This window comes from Salvia hispanica, chromosome 6 (genome assembly GCF_023119035.1).
Source record: "Salvia hispanica cultivar TCC Black 2014 chromosome 6, UniMelb_Shisp_WGS_1.0, whole genome shotgun sequence".
In the NCBI taxonomy this organism is placed as follows: domain Eukaryota; kingdom Viridiplantae; phylum Streptophyta; class Magnoliopsida; order Lamiales; family Lamiaceae; genus Salvia; species Salvia hispanica.
Genome location: NC_062970.1, coordinates 21721314 through 21744973, shown reverse-complemented (window position 1 = coordinate 21744973; position 23660 = coordinate 21721314). Strand labels below are relative to the sequence as shown.

Genomic DNA, 23660 nt, shown 5'->3' with positions numbered 1-23660 from the left:
TTAGAAAATGGGGTTCTAAAGGGTAGGGTTTTTTTTTTTTTTTTCGAGGGAGGTTTCCCGCTGCCTTCAGGGTTTGCTACACGCGGTCAGCTTCCCTGGACATCATGTGGCAGCCACTCTTCTTTTTTATATGTTTTTAGTGGAAAGTAGTTCCACTTTAGACTTCTAACTCACCATTTAAGAGGGCTTTCGTGTCTGACCTAAAGGATGGGTTCCACTTTCGTGTCTGTACTTGCATCATCTATACTGACTAGGAGCTACTGGGGGGGTGGTTTCTGTTTCCCAGCATGCCTTATCTCTCTCAATTCCCCTCACCGTCAGTTTGAGGCAGTTGACTTTTAAGCCCATTCATGAAACACACATAAATCCTAGACCTAAACAAATCCTAAAAACACTAACATGCAGCTCAAATAAAACATATAGATGTGTCATACTGGCCATTTGCTCCCCCCTCTCTCTTCACAAGTGTCTGCCCCAAATACGGGCTGTGAAGTGAAAAATGGGAATGGCTAGTATGACAGATGTACATACACAACACAATACATACTATATCTAAAAACTTCTCTCACTTAGACTATGAAATAGGCTAAGTGGGAGAGTTTCAGATACATACGTAGACTCAACAAAACATGACAAATAAACATATAAACTTCTCACACTTAGACTACGCAGTAGGGTAAGTGTGAGTTAGCATGCATATGATAGAAACACACAAACATAAACACATGCGTCAAAGGTAGCAACCCTTTACTTCTCACACTTAGACTATTGGATAGGCTAAGTGTTGTGAATGGGGTTTGCTCACATAAACTAAACATATAATTCTACCTACACAACAAAAGTAATAAAAAAAAAAACAGAAATAAAAAGAAAACTAACTGGTCGACGGGGTACCTTATTGAGCGTTCCTCCTGCTCCTCCTTGGGGCAGGGCTTTGTGCAGGTGATTCTTCCGATTTGTCACCCTCCTTTTCGCTTCCCTCTACTTCGCCTTCCTTTTCGTTTCTCTCTCTTCTGTCTCTCCCATGTAAGGATCTTGGTAGGAGGAAAGGGGAATTGGGAAAGGGGTTGCGGATTCCGACTGTGCGGTTGCCGTTGGAGAGGATTTTTCGGAAGTGGGGGCTGAGGAAGTTGGGACGGTGGTAGGCAGGTTAACGGTGGTCGGAATTTCTGGGTTAGGGGTTGGTATCGCCGACATTCCTCCGATTTGGCCAAATCCCGCCAAAGTTGCCGTCTAGTCTCTTTTTGGGTCTTGCTGCCTGGGATAAGTCGCCAGTGCGTCTAACGGGACCATTGCCGGAATTTGCGGTGGTGGCGCTGGTCGAGACTGCTGCGGGTTTGGCGGCCGCGGCTCCATGGTCGTCGGGTCTTCCGAATGTTTCTCGCCGGTGGTAGAGGGTTGCTTGTGGGTTACCTTCTTTTTTCCCATGGTTTGGAAATGGTGGTTTTCAGTTCTGGTGGCGGTTGACGGTGGTTATCGGGGTGGTTGTTTTCTGGGTAAGAGAATGCAGGTAAGGGTTTTTTAAGTGAAGGGAAATAGGTGGTGGGGGTTTTTATAGAGGGGTGGCAGTTGAAGGTTTTGACCGTTTATAGACGGTTCCAGTTGCGACTGTTGGGGGGAGGGGGGAAGAGGCGGTTGAGAGATTCTCGCAGCTGATTGGACGTCTCCTGTCACGTGTCTACTCCACGTGACCTCCCAGTCACTGTCCTTGCCTTGCAAAGCTGCACCACATGCCAAAATTCAAACCCCTACTTAAATTAACTAAATATGGAAATAAAGTGAGAAAGGGACTCTTAAATATAATTCAGAGGTTCACCAAATTGGTATTCTCGTGGTCAGTACGTACTCCAAATTACTCCCTCCGTTCCATAGTAATGGAGGAAAAACTTTTCGGCACGGAGATTAAGAAAAAAATTGTGTTAGGTGATTTGAGTAATGAGAGAATAAAGTGGAAAATGAAAAAGGTAGAGAGATGAATAGGGAAAAAAGTAAGAGAGAGTAAAGTAGGTGTGGAAAAATGTGTTGACTTTTACTAAAAAGAGAAATGACTCTATTACTATAGAACGTACCAAAATGGTAAAATGACTCTATTACTATGGAACGGAGGGAGTAATATTTAAGGTCCGAAAATATTTTTGGGATTTTTAATGTTTTCCTACTTGCTTCTATTAAAATTAAATCACTATGTATTAACAATATTTACATCATTATTGAGGGTATTTGAAATTCTACCTGGTCAATCAGCACAAACCATATAGAGTTGGCCAGGTGGAATTCCAAACCCATATCCTACTGATCATTAGGCGATATTAAAATGTAGTGGAATTTCTTCCACTACACACATCTCCACATTTTCCTATATATTTTCAGCCTATGCCCATTTATGACAAAAGGTTCAGAGTTAGGGATACTCCCTGAAATCTTGACCGCTCCATTAGAACGAAGTGCGGTGATGATGTAAGGTCCTGTCCATTTTGACTTGAGTTTCCCAGGAATTAGCTTCAATCTCGACTGGAAGAGTAGTACTTTCTGGCCAACTTGGAGATCCTTGGTCCTCAGATTCTTGTCGTTCCACATCTTAGTTTTTTCGTTGTACCACATGGCTGAGTTCAATGACTCCAATCTGATTTCTTCCAGCTCCTGTAGCTGCATCTTCCTTTCCTACTCATAGGCTCTAGTATCCATGTTAACTTGCTGAACTGCCCAGTATGCGCAGTGTTCTATTCCCACTGGTAAGTGACACATCTTTCCAAAGATAATGCGGTACAGGGACATTCTTATAGGCGTCTTGTAAGCTGTTCGGTACGCCCACAAAGCATCTTCCAACCTTGTGCTCCAATCCATCCTGGAAGGGTTGAATGTCTTCTCCAGGACGCTCTTTATCTCTCTATTAGAGATCTCCGCTTGCCAATTGGCTTGCGGGTGGTAGGGACTAGATAGTCGGTGATGGACCCCGTACATTTTCATCAAGGCTTCAACTGTACGGTTGCAAAAATGAGTTCCTTGATCGGATATGATCGCCCTTGGTATTCCGAATCGGCTGAATATATGACTTTTGAGGAACTTAGCAACCTCCTTGGACTCACAAGTGCTTGTGGCCTTGGCTTCGATCCACTTTGATACATAGTCAACTTTCACCAGGATGTAGGAATTTCTGTAAGATGATGGGAGAGGACCCATGAAATCCATGCCCCAAACGTTGAATACTTCACAAACAATCACTGAGACTTGTGGCATTTCATCTCTTGCGGAGATCCCACCGGTCAGTCGGCAAAGGTCACAACTTTTGCAAAACTCGTATGCATCTCTGTTTAAAGTTGGCCAGTAGAATCCGTTGTCCAACACCTTCCTTGCAGTTTTCCTAGGTCAGAAGTGCCCTCCACATGCCAAGGAGTGACAGTGTATCCGTACACCTCGTTGTTCCCAGTCAGGAACACACCTCCTATCTTCATTCTCTGAGCCTTTGTAATGTTTGGCACTCCTGGAAGCTCTCCCATTACTTGGTAGTTGGCCAAGTCCGCAAACTAGGGTTCTTGCCCTACCTTCTCTTTACCCATGGTCGTTACATCCTGACCAGTAAGCTTCATTACTTCTTCCCAATCAATTTTCCTTGCGGAAAAGATCACTTCACACAAGTGTTCCTCTAGGAATCGATCTTGCACATCCTCGCTATTTCCCTCTTGCACTATTCTGCTCAAATGGTCTGCTACCTTGTTCTCGACTCCCTTCTTGTCTTCTACCTCCCAATCAAATTCTTGCAATAGGAGTACCCATCGGATCAGTCGGGGTTTTGATTCCTTCTTTGCAATGAGATACTTAATGGCCGCATGGTCAGTATAGACGATGACCTTGGATCATAACAAGTATTGCCTGAACTTCTCGAATGAATACACAACATCCAACATTTCTTTCTCAGTGGTGTCATAATTCGTTGTGCTTGATTCAAAGTCTTGGACGCATAGAATATCACGTACCTCTTTCCTTCAATCTTCTGACCTAGTACGACTCCCACTGCATAGTCACTAGCATCGCACATCACCTCGAAGGGGTGAACCCAGTTAGGAGCCTGGATGATTAGTGCAGATATCAACTTTTCCTTGAGAAGGTTAAAGGCAGCCTTGCAATGCTCGTCGAAGATGAACTCTACTTCATTCTGAAGGAGTCTGGTGAGAGGTTGGGCGATCTTGGCGAAATCCTTGATAAATCTTCGATAAAACCCAGCATGCCCTAGAAAACCTCTTATCCCCTTCTGGTCAGTAGGAAAAGGTAGCTTGGACATGACGCCCACCTTAGCTTGATCCACCTGGATCCCTCTTTCTAACACCCCGTGCACTAAGATGATTCATTCTGTAACCATAAAATGGCAATTTTCGAAATTCAAAACCCGACTCTTTGCTTGGCATCTTTCTAAAACGACATCCAAATTTTGTAAGCACGAGTCGAAAGAGTCTCCGTAGACCGTGAAATCATCTATGAAGATCTCTATGCAATCTTCTATCAAATCTGAGAATATGCTCATCATGCATCGTTGGAATGTACTCAGGGCGTTGCATAAGCCGAAGGGCATGCGTCTGTACACATAGGTGCCAAACGGGCAGGTGAAAGTGGTCTTATCCTGGTCCTCGGGGATCACGTAAATACTTCCTCCCAGCCAGTCGCTCCAGCATCTGATCGATGAATGACAGGGGGAAGTGGCCTTTCATAGTTGTTGTGTTGAGTTTGCAGTAGTCTATACACATTCGCCAACCAGTGACCAGTCTGGTGGGCACTAGCTCATTCCTTTCATTCTGAACCACCTGGATCCCGGGACCAGATGGATCGGGCTGACTCATTCGCTATCTGGTACCAAATATATAATTCCTACCGAGAGCAACTTCAAGATCAACTTTAGTATCTCCCCTTGCATGTTGGGGTTTACCTTCCTCTGCGAATAACGATGTGCCTTGGCTCCTTCCTCCAACCTAATATGGGGCATGCAGACATCTGGACTTATCCCCACCAAATCCGTAAGGCTCCATCCAATCGCCTTTTTGTTTTTACTCAGCACAGTCAGTAGCCTTGCCTCTTGCTCTTCAGTCAGCCCGCTATTGATGATCACATGGAATGAGTCTTCCTCCCCGAGGTAGGCGTACTTTAGGTTTGCTGGCAGCTTCTTTAGTTCACCATGGGGGTAGTGTGTCTGTGGCAAAGGGTTTTTTGCAGAATCCCCCTCTTGCTCTAGTTCACCATCTGAAATCTCCTCCATACTGGCTGTTAGTAAAGCCCCTGTGGCTCCCGCTATTTCCGACATCTGACAAAATTCCTTAATCGCTCCTTCGATCTCCTCGTCATTTAACCCCCGGTTACTGATCAACTCACACCATGCAGCTGCTTCTACATCAGCTTGTGCATACACATCCAAGAAAATCTTGGACTAGGGGGTCAATAATATCAACATAGCATAGATTTTCAGAATCTATCGGCTTTTTCATGGCTTCATTGACATCAAAAACAAATTTTTCACCATTAAAGTCAATGCATATTTTCCCCTCAGCCATATCCGCGATTGTCTTGGTCTCCCTAACAGTATCCCGCTAGACTCCCTAGCTTCAGGTTCACTCATCTTAATCACATAGAAATCAACAGGGTAAGTAAAATCATGCACCCTTACCAACACATTTTCTAACACACCCTCAGGATTTATACATGACCTATCAGCCAGTTGGATCAACACCCTAGTGTTTGACAACTTTACCCCCTTCAACCGGTTATAAGTGGATAAAGGCATAACATTGATAGATTCTCCCAGATCACACATTGCATGCTCGATTTTTACATCTCCAATTGTTATGGGTAAATAAAGTGAACATACTTGGGTCGACTCTCTTGGGTGGTAGTTCCTCCTGCACAATAGCTGACGCTATCCCTTCCACCATGATTTTTTCATCATCCTGGGCCTTCCCGGCTATGAATTCCTTGATGAACTTCCCCAGCGGGAGTAGTCTCACGGCTTGGAGTAATGGTATGGTAACATCCAGCTTCCCAAAGATCGATAGGAAACGGTTTCTCCCCCTTCGCTTCTTCAGCAATCCTTTTATGATTTTCCTTGGGTGCCTCCTGGGTTCGAGGCTCCGGTATGGGTATTGTTTCTTCAAGACACTCGTTCCCAGGCGGTGCTTCTTTCATCTTTTCTTCATCAGTGGGCTCTTTGTCTAAGAAAATTGGTTCCTCCATCTGAGGCAGAGGCCTGTTAAGCTTCCACTGAGATGGTATCGCTCAATACCTTCGTCCTACTGGACTCCCCAATTGGCTTCTTGAGTTGAGGTTCATCATAAGCAGTTCCAGACCTCAATGTGATTTTACTCACGTTTGCCTTTTCAAGTACGTGGACTGTAGATGGGAGTTTCCCTGAGTTCCCTTTCATTTCACCCATCGAGTTTGCGAGCTGGGCTAACTGGTTGATAATCATATCCATGTTTGCTCTATGCTCCTTCTGGGCACTTTGCATCCCCTGCACTACTTCATTATTGGACTGCAAATCACTGTGCAACGAGCATTTCTCCTATCATATCTTCCATAGACCTCCTTGACCTGTTGGGGTAATGAGACAGATTGGGTCCTTGGTGTTAGTTATACTGGGGGGGCGGGGTGATTCTGGTGGTAGTTCTGGAAATTTTGTTGGTTTTGGTTCGGTGGGTATTGGTTATACTGGGCAGGAGGATTGTACTGGTCTTGGTTGTTTTGGTTCTGGTTCTGGCCTTGGAACTGATTTTGGTTTTGGTTATGGGACTGGTTTTTGTTCTGGTAGTTTCGGATTTTGGTTTTGAGGGTTTTGGTTCTGAGGTTGCTGGTTCCTTCCTGCCCAGTTAGACTAGTGGTCAGGATTCGTTGGGCCACGGTTGAATATTTAGTTCTGGTGAGGGTTGGTTTGATTCTGACCTTGGCCCTGGTTCTGATTCTGATTCCCATCTCCCTATTGAAAATTCGGGTGGTCCCTCCATGGTGCGTCTCGCTGCTTCCATGGAATCCAATTCCCATTTGAGTTGTAGAATCTTGCGGCGTTGGCTTGATCCACATTAGGCTGATCGGTTGGCTGATCGTAGGGCAGCTCTGGAGCTTGATTGCCATCAGTTGGAGAAGGCGGTGGTGTATTCTGTTTGATTACGCTAGCAACTCCTTCTTCATTTCTTCCATTTTTAGATCCATCCCCTCTTCCTGGTCAGTAGCCGAAGCACTTGCCACTCTCTTTATGTTGTACTCATCCATTGCGTGGTCGTACGTCTTCTTTGCATTCAACAGTTTGCGCAAGACCTTCTTTGCCTCGCTGACCCTCAGTTGTGTGAAATCTCCTTCGGATGACGAATTCGCTAGACCTTTCATTCATTCATAAAAGGTGTGGTGCACCTCTATTTCCTTCATGCGATGGTTCGGGCATGACTCTAGAAGACTCATGTATTTCTCCCAGTACTCGCTTAGGGTCTCATTGTACTCTTGCCTTATACATGATATCTTCCTCTTCAATGCGCTTGTCTTTGAAGAAGGGAAAGCTGACTTGAAATCGGCCCATGTGTTGATGGAGTTGCCTGGTAGGCGCATGAACCAGGTGTTGGCCTCTCCTTTCAGGAAAAACGGTAGGGCTTTCAATCTGTAGTCATCCTCGCTTGCTCCTGCTGGTCTCCTTTGCGCCTTACAGATTTTGCAGAACTCATTAAGGAACTCGTAGGGTCCCTCGTAACTCTTCCCACAGTATGTTGGCAAAATTGCAATAACATGGAGTTTAACATCACACACTATTTGGCCTGGGGTGAACACTATGGCTTGCGGGGGGATGTCCGTCGGCATGCGCATTCAGCGTTGCGAGCTCTGGATCGTCCTCAACTTGATCAGCCATTCTCACTGGTGCTCTTAATGGTTGGGGTAGAAGCTCCAGGAGTTGGAATTCTACGTCTTCTTTCTCCTTGTCGCTACTCGTGCGTAGGTCAGACAATGTTGTCGACAGGCCAGAACGAGTGGTTACGAGTATCGTTCCTCGATGAAGTATCCTTGGTCTCCACTAGCCAGGAGCCGAGTTACTTCTCATAAACTGAAATAAAAAAAGAAAAGGAAAAACTATGAACAATATATACACCAAAATATCACATACAATAGCATATATAAACGCCATCCATTTCCGGCAACGGCGCAATTTTGATAGTGCAAGTTTTCGGTGTTGTGTTAAATTAAGGGTGCGTTCAACTAAACAGGATAAAAATCCCAACCTAGCTGAGTCGTTGGCACGACGATCGGAACCTGGTATCAAATATATTCCTCAACCCACTTCTACTGGCTAGTGTAATGGAGGTAAGGGTCGAATCCCACAGAGATGGACACGTTCGTATAATTGCGGTGATAATCTGGGAGGTTTTGGTTGGCTACTACGCTTCTGGGTTAAGATTCTACCTAGACGAAAATTAAAGATGGTACTCTACTGACTAGTGGGCGTGAAAGTGACTGACATGTGGTTGTGTGCGTGAAAATAGGGTACAAGGTATCTCAGAGACATGTGGAAAGTAGACAGTTACTAAATGAGGAAATATAGAACAAGAGGGTATATTTGGTGGCTGGGTGGCAACTCTGACAGGGTCTGGAGGGTACAAACTTAAAGTAAAGGACAAAAGTAAAAAGTAACTAAAAAGCAAAAGTGGATTGCGATGTTTTCTTCTTCAACAAGTATTAACAAAAATTATATGAACACAAACTCCATGGATAAACTCAGATTCTAAACATCAAACACAAGATCCATCAATTAAAAATCTTAAACTTGAAGATTAACGGCAAATGACTGCAGATTACTCCTACTGGCTAACATGCAAGGTGGCTAACACGAAAACTTAAACTGAAACATGAAACTTGAAATTTCGATTAACAACTCCAGATTTAGCCTACTCAAGCGAAAACATGCGTAAGCACTTAGAAAATAAAAGCGGTAACTAGATCTAACTTTTCTAGGCAAAATGAAGCAGATTCAAACCAAAGAGATATGCGAAAAACAAACTTCATAATTAAAACGTTTGGATCTTAACGAAATACTTCAAAAGGAAACAAGATTCAAGTTTGCAACAGATCCAACAAAGAAAGCTAGTAAAAATTAAACTAGGAAAACGATTAAAGATTGTTTATGCCACTCCGAGCGATGAAACTGCTACTGTTATGAAACAAAGTGGCTGGAACGGCGGATGATGACTCTCCGGTAGACGTCTGGACTTCACGTAACCATGGTTGTGGCGAGGAAGGAGAAGAATGTGGATAATGCTGAAGGAACTGATCTTCGAGAGACTTCTAACTAAGTGTAGTGGAGAATGAGAACCGAGGGCTGTGAACTTCTTTTCTCTTTCCAAGTGGCTTCTTTTATAGGGAGGCTTGCCCTTGGTTTTAGGGTAGACTTCCTTCGTGAATTGACTTTCCTGCCCTTGTTTATGGTTGATCATCCCAGCTATCCTTCTTCTGCATCTCGAGCCTTTTCTCTGGCATGCATCCTGATCAGTATTGCACTCTTCTACCGCTCTTTTCACCTGCGTCGTCCGAACTGTCTCCTACTGACTTGGTCCCCTTTATACTGCACAGTTATGCAACTATTTTGCAGATAATACATGCAAATCACGACATACTGACCAGTAACCAAGGCTTAGAATACGACTTATCAGACAGCCTTGGCTAACGGAGTCTTCATCCATCTACTTGCACAGTATTTATCCGGAATCTTTTTAACTTCATTGTACCTGAACAAAAAGAATATATGACTGCACCGATAGCCCTGCCTACCGAACAGTTTGCAATCGCACTAGTATGACTCGTCAGTCTTATCATGTCTCACAAAGTACAAATTGCGAAGGTTGTCTCCAAGTTTGTAGGTGTCAATCATGTCTGTAGATGATAACCCCAAAACGCGGCATCTGTCATTACCCTCAACAATTTCCTCTTGTATTTTCTTCAAGATACTATCTGTGTACATAGTAGAAGCATGTTTCTCGAACGGCAAGGTAGTGCCCAATATAGGCAGGGGAGTAGCGTCTTGGTAGTCCAACTTTGTTCTAATATTCTGCTGAAATTCCACTACTTGGTTGAAATTCAAGTAGAATTCGGCAATGTTGTTGCGTGGCTTCAAAAAGTTTTTATAGAAGCTGTTCTCCGACTTAGATATCGAGGTGGTCCTAATCATCGACCCCAGTGGGAAATCTCTGAAGTACGCATGTATCCATAATTGCCTATACTCGTACAACATCTTGAACCAACTATGTTCTTCCAGACCATAACGCTCAACTACTCCATTCCACTCTTCTTCGAACTCGTCGGGTTCAAGCAGGTCTGACCACACACATGCATTGAACTCTTTCTAGAAATCTTCGTCCCTCAATAACCTACTTGGAACTTTGAAGGCCAACTTATGCATAATATGCCACATACACCATCTGTGGCGTGTTGCTCGACAAGAATCTCTTCAATAGCCGATCTCATACCCAAATCTTGATCTGTTACGATCATCTTTGGAGCAACACCCATGCATTCAACGGAATGTTTCAATAACCATGCAAAAGCACCTGTGTTCTCGTTGCTTACCAAACCAACAACAAAAGTTACTGGTTGTCCATGATTGTCCTTTCCTGTGAATGGCGTGAAGATCATACAATAGTTGCGTATCAGAAGCACATATAATTCATACTTCGAAAGATATAATGCATAAATAATACATAGATATACAGAGAATAATGTACATATCCAACTGTTATAATGTACGTCAGGTATACCTATTTGTGTTATAGGTGGAGTCAAAAGCCACAATACCACCGAACATATGGTAATTCCTCTTCATCAAATCATCGCACCAAAGCAGAGCAACTAGATAATTACTAGCATTAACCTTGTACTCATATGTGAATGCCTCGGACAGCTCCATCTTCTTAGCCATATCATCCAACACCATTTGTACGTCAATACCATGTGTGTATGCTTTGATGTCTCGAGAAACATTCCTGATATCCCCAACATTGCAACCAACGAGCTGAAAACCACCGAGTATTTCCTTCAACACATTGAACGTAAGTGTGGGGCCTATATTAGCCTTCGAACAATCAAGAATAAATTGGTGATGTACGTCCTCCAACTTTCAATTGAGTGACATAAAATGCTGATGCTCTGACTCAACCATATAATGGTTATGAACCTCGTTGAAATCCTCGATAATATAACCTGGAACTCATCTTTCGGAGAAGAACTTGAATGGTATACTCGCTTTACAACCACACCGCTTGGATAACCATCGGCGTTTGATCGAAAAACCAGACCGTGCATTCGCTTGGTCATCCTCGATCGACTTCTTGCTGCCTTCCTTGTTGCATACAACATTATACCAAGTAGTAACACCATCTATTTTCCTCATTTGTGATTTGTGCTTATCAAAACCAACAACACGGGCATATACATCGTAGAACGTGAAACCAAAATCTAGCGATTTGATTGTTTAAATTACACTGTACTAAATTTACACTAAGTTTATCTAATTAAACAACACCATGGCCGCCTCGATTTCTAAACCCTAGCCGAGACCAAATAAAACGTGCATTATTTATTCAATACTTTACATTATACAGTAATAAATGTACATTAAGTTTATCAAAAGATTACCTTCTTCCATTGACGAAGAACAACCTTCTTCCATTATAGAAGAAATTAGCGGGAGGCTCCAACAAAATATATTTTTAACGAGATTTAAAACTACGCAAATTTCGCCAGATAGTTTAGAACCAGAAATTGCAAAAGCGACGATTGATGGGAGAATAATCGGTGAAAGAGAAGATATATTTCTGTAATCTTTGAATAAAACCGTTGCAATATTTTAGGATGGAGAGAATTAAGCACTTTTCATAACCGACGTGAATGTGAATACCCTGAACGCCCTTTTCTATTTTTTTAATGATTAAAGAGAATTAAATCAGGCCCTATTTTCGGCCCTTAGATCTTGAAAATGGATGGTGGAGATTGAGAAGGAAAAAGAACAAAAGATGGAAAAAAGATATGAATACATCCATATATAGGGGAGCATTAAGCTACTTTCACCCCTTTAGATACTATTTCCTTTTTAATATCATCCATTGGATATTGGCAGTGGACGGTCAAGATTAAAAAATCGAATTTAATCCCGTCTTGCATTATTGGTTTAATTCGTGCATTACCAGGGCATAATAGTAAACATATTATGTTTGGAACACGTTCGAAAATGGATGGTCCGATAATTAAGCGGGAATTTGACCAAACAACTTCTCCTCATCTTCAAAATCCCCGATAATTAAGCGGGAATTTGACCAAGCCATGACCAAACACCTTCTCCTCATCTTCAAGATCTGTCAAACCCTAGCCACCGCCCCTGAAAACCCTAGCTCTACCGCGACTTCGATTCTCACCGTGAAAAGCTACGTCTGTCGATGATTCCGAGTCCCGAAGTTCCGGTTTCAGTTCGTGAGAGCCCTTGGTCCACTGTTCATATCCGTGTTTCATCTACGGCACGCTTCTAAAGTTCTTTTTTTTTAGTGCGATTTCTTAGTTAAATTGTGAAATTGTGAGTATTAGATGTTGGGCTATCCAATTTTGGAATGTTATTGTTGGTTTCTTAGTGGTATGTGTTCCGATGTTAAGTTTTGGGGATGAATTCGATCTGAAATTGGTGATATTGTTTTTAATACACGACTCCAGAACTAAGAGGTTGATTTTGTTGGTTCTGTAGACTAATTTGGTGCGGTATCTGTTGTTGTTGTTGTATCTGTTAGATTTGCGATGTCGAAGAGAGGTCGCCCCTTCAAAAGCCAGCCGACGCAGACCGAAGGTGAGACCGCTGCACCATTTTTAAGAAACTGATTGTGTGCTTTTCCTTATTTTGGTACATTATTGAACGTTTTCTATACATTTGTTGGATTTATTTTTTGCATTACAAGTCTATTGTCTCTCTGTATTATGCTTGCCTAAGTGGTGTCCGGTTTTGTTACATTATTCAGTGAGTTTTCTGCATAATTTGGTTGGAATTGACCATTATTGATGTATGTGTTTAGTAGAAGGGGTCATGTGGTTGGAGGTGTCCACTGATAAGTCGTGAGTTTTAAGAACTAGTGGGTTTCTTATAGTCCAGTTCGATGCATTATTTATCAGTATTTGTACATTGTTAGCCTTTATTTGTGTATTACAAGTCTAGTTCAACTCTGTTATATCCTTGCTTAAAGTGGTGTCCATTTTTGTTACATTAGTCATTTCAATGTCTGCATTATTGGGTTGGTCTGCACCATTACTGATATCTGTGTTTAGTAGTATTGATCATGTGGTTGGAGGTGTCCACTACTGAGTAGTGAGGTATAAGAACTAGTAGGTTTGTTTTAGTCCAGTTTGATGCATTATTTAACAGTATTTGTACATTTTTAGCCTTTATTTGTGCATTTAAAGTCTATTGCATATATATGCTATGTTCTTTCCTAAATTTGGGTCCATTTTGTTTACATTACTCATATCATTTTGTGCATTATTTAGTGAGATATGGTTCCAGCAGTATTGGACATTTTGGTTAGAATTGTGAATTTTTATCCATAAATTTTGCATTATTCAACATTTTTTTTGCATTTTGTTCCTGTTTTTTTACATTTGAACTGTATTCCATCTCTGAGTTAATGCTGCTAGAAGTGGTTTACCTTTTTTTTGCATTATTCAGTTATTTATCTACATTATTCGGTTAGATATCAACATTATTGATGTTGGTTGCAAATTTTTAAACATTATTCATTAAATTTTCTGAATTATTTGTTTGGATTTCATCATTATTGTCCTACAGTGCGGCTAGAGAAAAGTTTCATGCATAGTTTAATAGTTTTGGTGCATTTTGGTCATGTTTTTTTGCATTACAGCTGTATTCCATAGCTAAATTAATGTTTGCAGAAGTTGTATACATTTTTGTTACATTTTTAAGTACATTTTCTGCTTTATTATACGGTACATTAACATTATTATACAGTCCGCTATGTACATTAGTCAGTTATTATTATGCATTAACGTAAATTGTTTACTTATTCCTTTCTGCAGCTACCAAACATCCCAGGTTTGATATAGATGAGGTTGTGGATGATGTTCTACCTCTAGCAATAGCACAAAAGTTTAGGTAGAGACTTAAGGAACAGCAGACGGCAGAGGCTAGTACCTCAAATGAAGAAGGGGAAAAGAGGAAGGCACGAGGGAAAAAGGTTGACTACTTATACACCCGGAGCACCACATAATTCGTTAACTGTTTGAAAGGTCTTACCCCACGGCAAAAGGAAGCAGTAGAAGAATTTGGATTCGGTGCCATGCTACACTACAACATCAACGAGATTCCCGGGTACATCGCCTATTGGGTTCTCAACTCATTTAATCTCGCACGCTGCGAGATACCTTTGTGTGGGGGTGGAGGCTTGACCATCGACGAGGAAGATGTCCATCTGACGCTAGGTTTTCCAAGAGGGCCAACACCAATCTCAAGGCCAGTTGATAAGCAAAATTAATTCCAGTTCAACGACTACGCTGCAGAACGTTGTGGAAAGAGCCGTTACAAAATGACAGCGGGCGACGTTGCGAAGCTGATTAAGGAGGAGGTGAACGGTGGTCCACATTTCAGAAAGATGTTCATGTTCATGTTAGAGAATGCAGTAATTGAGACGCCGAGAGACGGTAATTTGAAGCCGAAGATTCTACATTTCATCGACGACGTTGATGAGATTAGGAATCTCAACTGGTGCGGCTACGTCTTATCAGTGTTGGAGGCCACCTATCCTACTTGGAAGAGAGATGAAACTGTATATTTCACCGGGCCTATGCACTTTTTATTGGTAAGTGAAATCCTTTCAGTGAAACCCTTTCTGCAATAAAAATGAATTTACATGCATTAATAGCAAATAAGAACGTGCATTATTGAAATTGTTCATATGTGCATATTTCATATTTTGTTTGACTTATGCATTACTGTCCCTCATTTCTTGCATTAAAAATAATTTATTCATGCATTAAGCATACAAAATATTGGATTATTGACCTTTAATAACTCTGTGTTTATCAGTTGGCGTATGTGGACCGCGTGGTTCACATCCGGAGGCGAGTCAGCCGGGCCTGGCCAACAATAAAAGGCTGGACGATGGAAAACTTAAAACAAAGAGAGGAGGCTGAGCGCGACCAATTCGGTACTGGGAGATTGGAGGACCGGATAGATAAAGAGAAGTATTTTGTGGAAAAGGAAGCTAGGATATTGGAAGCTGTGAACAGAGGAGGTGGTGGAGGACCCAGCAGGAATAGAGCTAAGCGTATAAGAGATAAGTTTATCAAGTCAAGCACTCTCTTAGGCTACGCGATTTCGACGTGGGTAGCTGATTTCAAGATGATTCCCATTGAAATGATGGAGGATGACTGCGTAAGAGTAGGCAGTCAAATTGGGAAGAAGTTGTTGGGGTTGGAGGAGGAACATGTGGTTGAGTAAGAAGAGATTGTTACACATTTGACTCAAGCGAGGGAGGATGAAGAGGGGTACAGTCAAGAGTGGATTGATGAGATGGAAAAGATGATGGCGGCATACGACAAGAAGAAGACTATTGCAAGAGGCTTCGATAGGCCATCCTTTGTGCCAGACGGATTTGAATGTCCTGACCCATTTGCTACAAAGCAAACCCAGACAACAGACGGGGCGGGTGGTTCAGGGACAAGAACCAATGATAATAGAGCCCAAGATGAGCCGGTGGGCACTGCTGACCAGGGTGAGGACATGCCCGTGCAAAAGGAAGTTGGCAGTGATATCCCTGATAACAAAGCAGCAAATGATGGTGGTGGCCAGCCTGAGAAACCTTCCAGCTTAGCAGCGACTGAGGTATGTACTAAGAAACTAAATGCTTAAGTGTTATTATTTAGTAACAATATTACACCTTTTCATTTGTGTTCCATTGTTTGCAGGTGCCTAGAAGCAGTGGTGAAGATGATGGGAAGGATAGGGAGGATGCAGCGGCAAAGAGTAAAGCCGAGAAAAATAAAGACAAATCAAAGAGTGCAGCCGTAGGGGACACCGTCAAGGTAAATATATCCCAATCATAACTTGCATTGTGTAATAATATTGTTACATTATTTAAAGTAAATCTGGACATTATATATATGTATGTATGCATTATTCAGTTCATTTTGTTTAATTATTTTTTTAAAAAACCCAGACAACCAAAGGGAAATGCGCTGAGGTTCCGGCAGCCAAGAGAAAACAGCCAGCTAGGGAGGGAGCTTCAAAGGCAGCGATGGGCAAACAGATGGACATTCGGCAAGAGGTTGAATATCTAAATGAAGCCATAATTTTCTGCATTATTATGTTGATTGTAGTATTTTTCCTCGTTTAAAGGTACAGACTGCTGCACCACGTAAGGGCGTAGTGATTGGTGTTGAGCGAACAAATGAGCCACTACAACTTGTAGATCCAAAACAAGGTGGTGGAAAGGTTGGTCAGCAAGAAAAAGCGAGAGGGAAACACATCATACAAGATTCGAATGCGGATGAGGTAAAAAATAGTGTAGTTAATTCAAAGACTAAAGTAATACACCTACTAATTGCATTGTATGTGTTTATATTTTTTTCCAAATGGGAATAGGACGAATGAAGAAGCCTAGTCTGGCTGCCCGGTCTCCATTCAACGAGGCAGTTAGAGTGACAGCAAAGCCACACACGGTCGACAAGTAGCTCTACTACTGGTTTCTTAGCACAGCGGATAAGAACAAGTAAATTTTATACTTTTGATATTCTTATTTTTGGGACATGTGAAATTGTTTTAACTGTACAAGGATTCAGTTGTCTACCATGACAACTTTAAGAGTACTGTACTGATCGAGATGCAATCTTTAGCGTCATCAAGCCAGTGAGCCCCGATGTTATCGATACGTGGAGCTCTTACCTAAATACAATGGAAAGGAACAAGGCGCCGGAGACAGTTTCCAGGATTTTCTTCTCAACAAGACCATGCGTGAGTGTACAACCTTTCTCTCCATGTTTCTGTCAAGTTATTATAATAACTTAAAGTTTGTAACGGTTAACACAAACAAACTACAGATTCAGTCAATGGTGGACGCACAACCGGAATGGACGGAAGATTTCAAGTTTGATACGTTCTGGACCAGGGTGTTGGAGGAAACAATTGGAACGGGCAGCTATCAGTGGGACAAGTATGAAATGGTGAGTTATAGTAAAATAATGTAGTCGTTTTTTAGATGTACTGGAGAGAATAATATGTGTTGTAATGCTCCTTCTGTTGTGCAGTTCTTCTTTCCAGTTTGGGGGGCGTCCCATCAGTGCGTGGTTTGTTTTGATCTTGGAGATTCCAAGATGAACATCATTGATCACACCTTGGCTGAAACACACGGGACATTTGGTGAAAAATATGGGGACACACCCTCTGTGCTGGTAATATGCATTACACTATATAACTTCTGCATTATAAACCAAAAATTGTACATTATATGCCATTGATCAATTTTATCTTCTTTGGGTATAGAAAAAGTTCTTTGCAACAGCACTTACGAAGTCCAAGGTTTCAAAAATGGTGGCACAGGTCAAAAAGTGTAATGCGCATGTTGTGACAATGCCGCGGAGGAACAACAGCGGCACCGTGGACACGCGGGTGTATGTGATGAGGCATACGGAGACGTACTTCGGAGAGAGGGACAAGGATTGGCAATGCGGTCTAACTGCCAAAGGAACGAAGAGCCTGGAAATGTTGCGAATGAAGTATGCAACGGCTCTGCTAACTTCTCCACACAACTCGAAGACTGGGACCAACCAAACACAAGCCACGAAGCATTGGATGGATAGGCCGCCTAAATTCAGCTTTGAAAAGTGGGTCGAGAATTATGGGATAGAGTGAACTAGATGGTTTTTTATTTGGATATGAATTAGATGTTTTTTTACGATGTAAGGGTGAACAACACATATGTGGGTTCGAATGTTTTGGATATCTTGCAAAGTTATGGGTATCTTGGTACTAAACGTTTTGGGTATCCCTGAACTATCAGTTGGAATTTTTTGGATATCCCTGAAGTAGATGATTTGGAAGGTTTTGGATATCTTGGTACTAAATGTTTGCTGCACAAAACTGGTAATGGCTTCAAATGGCTTAATAATGTCAATTTATTGCTTAATAATGTACAATATATAGGAAATAATGTATATCAACACTATCGAACATCTTAATGTGTCATAGCAAACTCCATACTCGATGCATTTAAGTCAACAAATAATGTAAATAAATTGATTCATTATGCACTTTTACGGAATAGTTATGAACTGACATACCAATGCATATAACACAAAAATGTAGTAAATATACATTCATAATGTATGAAAATATGCATATAATGCTCGGCTATTCACAGTATTGAAAATACTATTTCTCCAAAATGCCAGGCTACTGTAATAATTCTGAAAAAGTAGCAAGTACTAAATTCAAATAATGTAAAAGATACATAACAATAATGCACAAAAAACCTTTTATAATGAGCAAACATTTAAAAAGCCTTGTTCAAAGTCGGAAGAAATATACTTAAAACTCTGAGCATAAAACGCAAAACAAAGAAAAATAATGCTGTTATAATGAAAATAAGTCAACATTTCCTCTTTCCCTTACGCAGCTCATTCTCCGTTTCAAACTCTTTAAGCATTGGACAATTTCTAGAGTCGTGATGGCACAACTCATCGCACGCCTTACACTGTCTAAGGGGCCTAGTAGCATCCTTGATCGCCATTTATGATATTTTTCTTCCTTTAATCTTCTAGGTTAAGTTGTTGCTTTTAATACTCTGATATCTCTTTCAATTCTTTTGGTCAGTACTCTTTAAATGAAACCCTAGCCTATGTTTACTTCTTTGGAGTCGGTTTTGGGTAGCAGCCGCCGCATTTATTGTACCCTAGGAGGGCGGGCTGTTACAGTTGGTATCAGAGCCTCAGTTCTTTCCGCTCTGGACCCAAGAGTCTTTTTCAAACTTTAGGTTGTCTTTATAATCTTTTGTATAAATGAACCAAATGTGGAAGGCTCAACACCGCAGCTCGTCTCGTTCAACCGCAAAGAAAGAGGTACTAGATATTTTGTGACTTGTGCTTGAAACTTGATGCTTTTGGAAATGTTGTGAATGAGAAGTGACGCTTTCTGAATAATGATTTGTTGAATATGAGAACTTGTGAAAAGCATGCTCTATGTGCTAGAAATATTATGAATGCGAAGCGATGCTTCTTGAATGATTTGCTGAATGACACATGAGAACTTGTGAAAATTTGTGAAATGCGAATGTGATCACGTGAGACTATGTTGAAATGTTGCTATGCTTAGATTTGGACTTTTGGACCTAGCATGTTTAGCTACGATCACAACGCTTGTACCAACAGTAGAAACGTGAAAGAACTAGTATAAGGCCGTTAGTGTATGTGGAGATTCGACGAAACGCGAATAGAGAACGCACGAATAGTCGTCTTAAGAATGAGAACCTTGGACGCGACGTTTTGAACCACCATCTTTTGACTCTTATACACTTTCGCAGCACCATTTGAGATCACGCACTATCTATTCTTTTCCACGTTTGTGATGGTGCTGACTTGTTCCTTTTCCCCTTTTGTAGATGGTCCAACCCTATCACGCCCTTATGCGTCGCCGTTACGCTAAGAATAGGAACTTTCCGGTGGAGCGCTATAGAGAGCTAGAATGGGACGGAGAGCAGTTCCTTCTGAACTTCGTCACCGACTTCTATGGTCATTGGCTTGACGCCTACGCGTACGGGACTACCCATCACGAGGGAATCATGCGACTTATCCATATACTGCCTTCCCCTTGGAGCGAGTGGACCGCTCAAGCCTCAGTATCCTACACTTGGTTTAGCCCGCCCAAGTACACGCCTCAAGGAGACTTCGTCGGCCTAATAGGAGTCTTACTTCCGGCCATGTCTGCCGCCGTTAACGGACCTCCACTCCATCCGCCAACGCAAAGGTACTCGCCAGGAGCAGCACGCCAGATGAAGTATCGCGATGACGAGGAACCGCATGTTGCTCGCGTTCCCCGTAGAAGGACCCTTAGGATGCGTGTTTCGGCCCCTCGGAGGATCATAAGAGAGGCCAAAGAGATGCTTACCTCGATTCCTTCGCCCCTAAGCAACGAGAAGAAGGACGAGGAGATGGGATCGTTTGAGAAAGGAGAGAGTTCGAGCGCCGAAAGTGTCGGAGAGTCGGGAGAATCCGAAGAGGACGAGGGCAGAAGTGGCTAGTGCTCGAATAGCGACTTTGTTTTCTTTTCCCCACGTTTTGAATTTCTAAGAACTTCTTTTTATGTTGTTATTTTCCTTCCGCGATTGAATCGCTCTTTTCCATTCTTTGTACCAAGACCTTTTGGGATCATTTTTGAAATTTTATGGGGAATTCGCACCTTTCATTCTATTACATGGCAATGAATCCGTCTTCACTCTTTTTATCCTTATCTTCCGAGTGTTTTTCCACCTTATGGTGCAACCTTATTATGTTCTCTGTTTTCCTAACAACTGCTATTGTGTGGTCTTTCTTTGGACCCTGCTTGTGAATGAGTTTAAAATCTTTTCTTTCAAAGTACCCTATCGCTACCTTGAAATGTTAAGTAAGTGCGCTAACCGTTCGAGTGTGATAAATCAGAATGCCGCCTAGACGCAACGTGAGGAACGAGGAACCATCTTCCCATGCTTCGGAAGAGCAAAGCGTGACGCAACCAAGACCGCCGTCACCACCTCCACCACCACCTCCTCAAGTGGATAGGGAAGTCGTGAAACTTTTCCTGGACCAAAAGCCTCCTACCTTTGATGGGATGGGTGAACCTGCGAAAGCTGAAACTTGGATACGAGCCTTAGAGCGCATCTTCCGAACCTTAGTGTGCAACGATGCGGAGAAGATGATCTGCGTGACACATCAGCTGACTGGATCCGCCGATTTCTGGTGGGATACTAAGTTAAAGACCATGCCCCAGGATCGCATAGACGGGATGACTTGGGAGGAGTTCAAGACAGAAGTTTACGATAAGTACGTACCCAAGAGCTACCGCAAGGCGAAAGCAGCCGAGTTTCACAACCTCACCCAAGGACGTCTGTCTGTAACCGAGTATGACCGTGCACTTTGTGACATGATCCGCTATGTGCCGGAACAGACCGATACCGATGAGAAGCTGGCTGATAAGTTTCGTGAGGGCCTTAGGCACGAGATTAGGATGGCATTGGCAGTCCGCGGAACCCTAACGTACGCCGAGGCGCTAGCCCTCGCACTGGATGTAGAGGCAGCAATGCCAAAGGAGAAGAGTGCGGGGAACACCGCAATGACATTACCCCCGCCACGTCCTAACCATGACAAGAGGAGATGGGAGGAGAGTAGGATCCACCATGACAATAAGCGATACCGCCCCAACGGAGGAGGACAGACTTCGTTCAATCCAAGGAGCGACCCCCGTGCCAGACCACCTCAGTGTAACGTTTGCGCCAAGTACCATTTCGGGCAGTGTAGAGGACCGAACTCGAATAGATGCTTCAACTGTGGAGGAAATAGGCACTTCTCAAGGGAGTGTCCGAGCAAGGGAAACGGACCAAGGCAGAACCATCAGGGTTTCCGTCAGCAGCCGAGAGCGCCACCTACGAGCTCGGGAGCAAACCCGAATCAGCAACTGCGGCTGCAGCAGCCTGTCCGCCCAAGACTTCCAGCCCCGGCTAGAGCATACGCTATAGAGCAGAAGCAGCCCAAGACCGAGCAAGGAAAGCCCGAGAGTGGAAACCTGGCAGGTATAGGCGAAATCCTTGATACCCCTATTGTTGTTTTGTTTGACACGGGCGCATCTCATTCGTTCATCTCTGAGTTGTGTGTGCATATCTTAAGCTTACTTACTAGGAAGTCTGAACATAGGATGATAGTGTCCTCACCAGTAGGAGGACTGGTTGAGATCTCTCGTTTTTGCTTGAACGTAGAAATCGTACTAGGAGAACTTCAGTTAGTTGCTCACGACCTGCGAGTTATGACGATGAGAGACGTTGACGTGATCCTAGGAATGGATTGGTTAACTGCGAACTTTGCAACGATCCGTTGTAAAGAGAGGCTAATAACCCTACAAACCCCGGGTATGGAACCCGCCGTGTACCACGGAATCTCGATGAACCAACGAATCGCTGTAGTCTCTGCGTTACAAGCCACCGCCATGATGAGGAAAGGACGCCCGGCCTATCTTGTCTATCTCCACGGAGAAGAGAAAGAGGAAGCAAGGCTTGAAGACGTTGCTGTCGTACGAGATTTTCCCGATGTTTTTCCCGAGGAGTTACCTGGACCGCCGCCAGATAGGCAGTTAGAATATATGATCGATCTCGAACCTGGAGCCGCCCCCATATCGAAGGCGCCGTACCGCATGGCACCTAAGGAGTTAGAGGAGTTAAAGATTCAGCTGCAAGAGCTCATGGACGTAGGTTTCGTTAGGCCCAGTGTTTCGCCATGGGGCGCACCGGTGCTCTTCGTTAAGAAGAAAGATGGGTCAATGAGAATGTGTATCGACTATAGAGAGTTGAACAAATTGACCCTCAAGAACAAATACCCTTTGCCGAGGATAGATGACCTGTTCGACCAACTCCGAGGAGCCGGAGTGTTCTCTAAGATGGATTTGATGTCCGGATACCACCAACTGAAAGTACGAAAGGAGGATATCCCTAAAACCGCATTCCGTACCAGATATGGTCACTATGAGTTCGTAGTGATGCCGTTCGGTCTGACGAACGCCCCAGCCGTGTTTATGGATTTGATGAACCGCGTTTTCCACCCGTACCTAGATACGTTCGTCTTAGTGTTCATAGATGACATCTTAGTCTACTCGAAGGACGAAAAGGAGCACGCGGAACACCTACGGATCGCGCTGGAGACGTTGAGGAAGGAGAAGTTGTACGCCAAATTCAGCAAGTGTGAATTCTGGCTGAAGGAAGTCAACTTCTTAGGGCACATCGTGTCGGCAGAAGGAATCCGAGTGGACCCCGCTAAGGTCGAGGCGGTACAACAGTGGAAGTCGCCATCGACGCAGAACGAGATTCGGAGTTTCCTAGGTTTGGCAGGATACTACCGAAGGTTCATAGAAGGATTCTCCAAGATAGCGAGACCGATGACCCAGCAGCTCAAGAAAGGAATCAAGGTGAACTGGACGCCGGAGTGTGAAGCAAGCTTCCAACTTTTGAAGGAGAAATGACCACCGCACCAGTGTTAGCCGTGCCAGAGCTTGGAGTCGACTACGTAGTTTACACCGACGCTTCGAAAGTCGGATTAGGATGCGTGTTGATGCAGAACAACAAGGTGATCGCTTACGCGTCGCGACAGTTGAAACCGCACGAGTTGAACTACCCTACCCACGATTTAGAGTTAGCCGTAGTAGTGCACGCCCTAAAGATTTGGAGGCACCATCTCAACGGAGTTAGGTGTGAAATCTTTACAGACCATAAGAGTTTAAAGTACTTCTTCGAGCAGAAGGATCTGAACATGCAACAACGGAGATGGCTCGAGCTAGTGAAGGACTACGATTGTGGTATCAACTACCACCCCGGCAAGGCAAACGTAGTAGCAGACGCTTTAAGCCGTAGAGACCATTCGCAACTCGCTGTTTTTCT

General features: G+C 43.2%; 2 protein-coding genes across 2 annotated transcripts; one reads left to right on the top strand and one right to left on the bottom strand.

Annotated features, from left to right (window-relative positions):
• Positions 1-9799: 9799 nt before the first annotated feature.
• On the bottom strand, positions 9800-11674 carry LOC125194930 (protein FAR1-RELATED SEQUENCE 5-like). Its single transcript, XM_048093144.1, has 5 exons — positions 11641-11674; positions 11296-11460; positions 10801-11067; positions 10425-10619; positions 9800-10323 (listed from the first exon to the last, which is right to left on the bottom strand). The coding sequence occupies exons 1-5, from the start codon at positions 11672-11674 to the stop codon at positions 9800-9802; spliced, it is 1185 nt and encodes a 394-aa protein (XP_047949101.1).
• A 9009-nt stretch (positions 11675-20683) lies between these two features.
• On the top strand, positions 20684-23245 carry LOC125194929. Its single transcript, XM_048093143.1, has one exon. It carries the CDS (start codon positions 20684-20686, stop codon positions 23243-23245), a length of 2562 nt encoding a protein of 853 aa, XP_047949100.1.
• Positions 23246-23660: the final 415 nt, after the last annotated feature.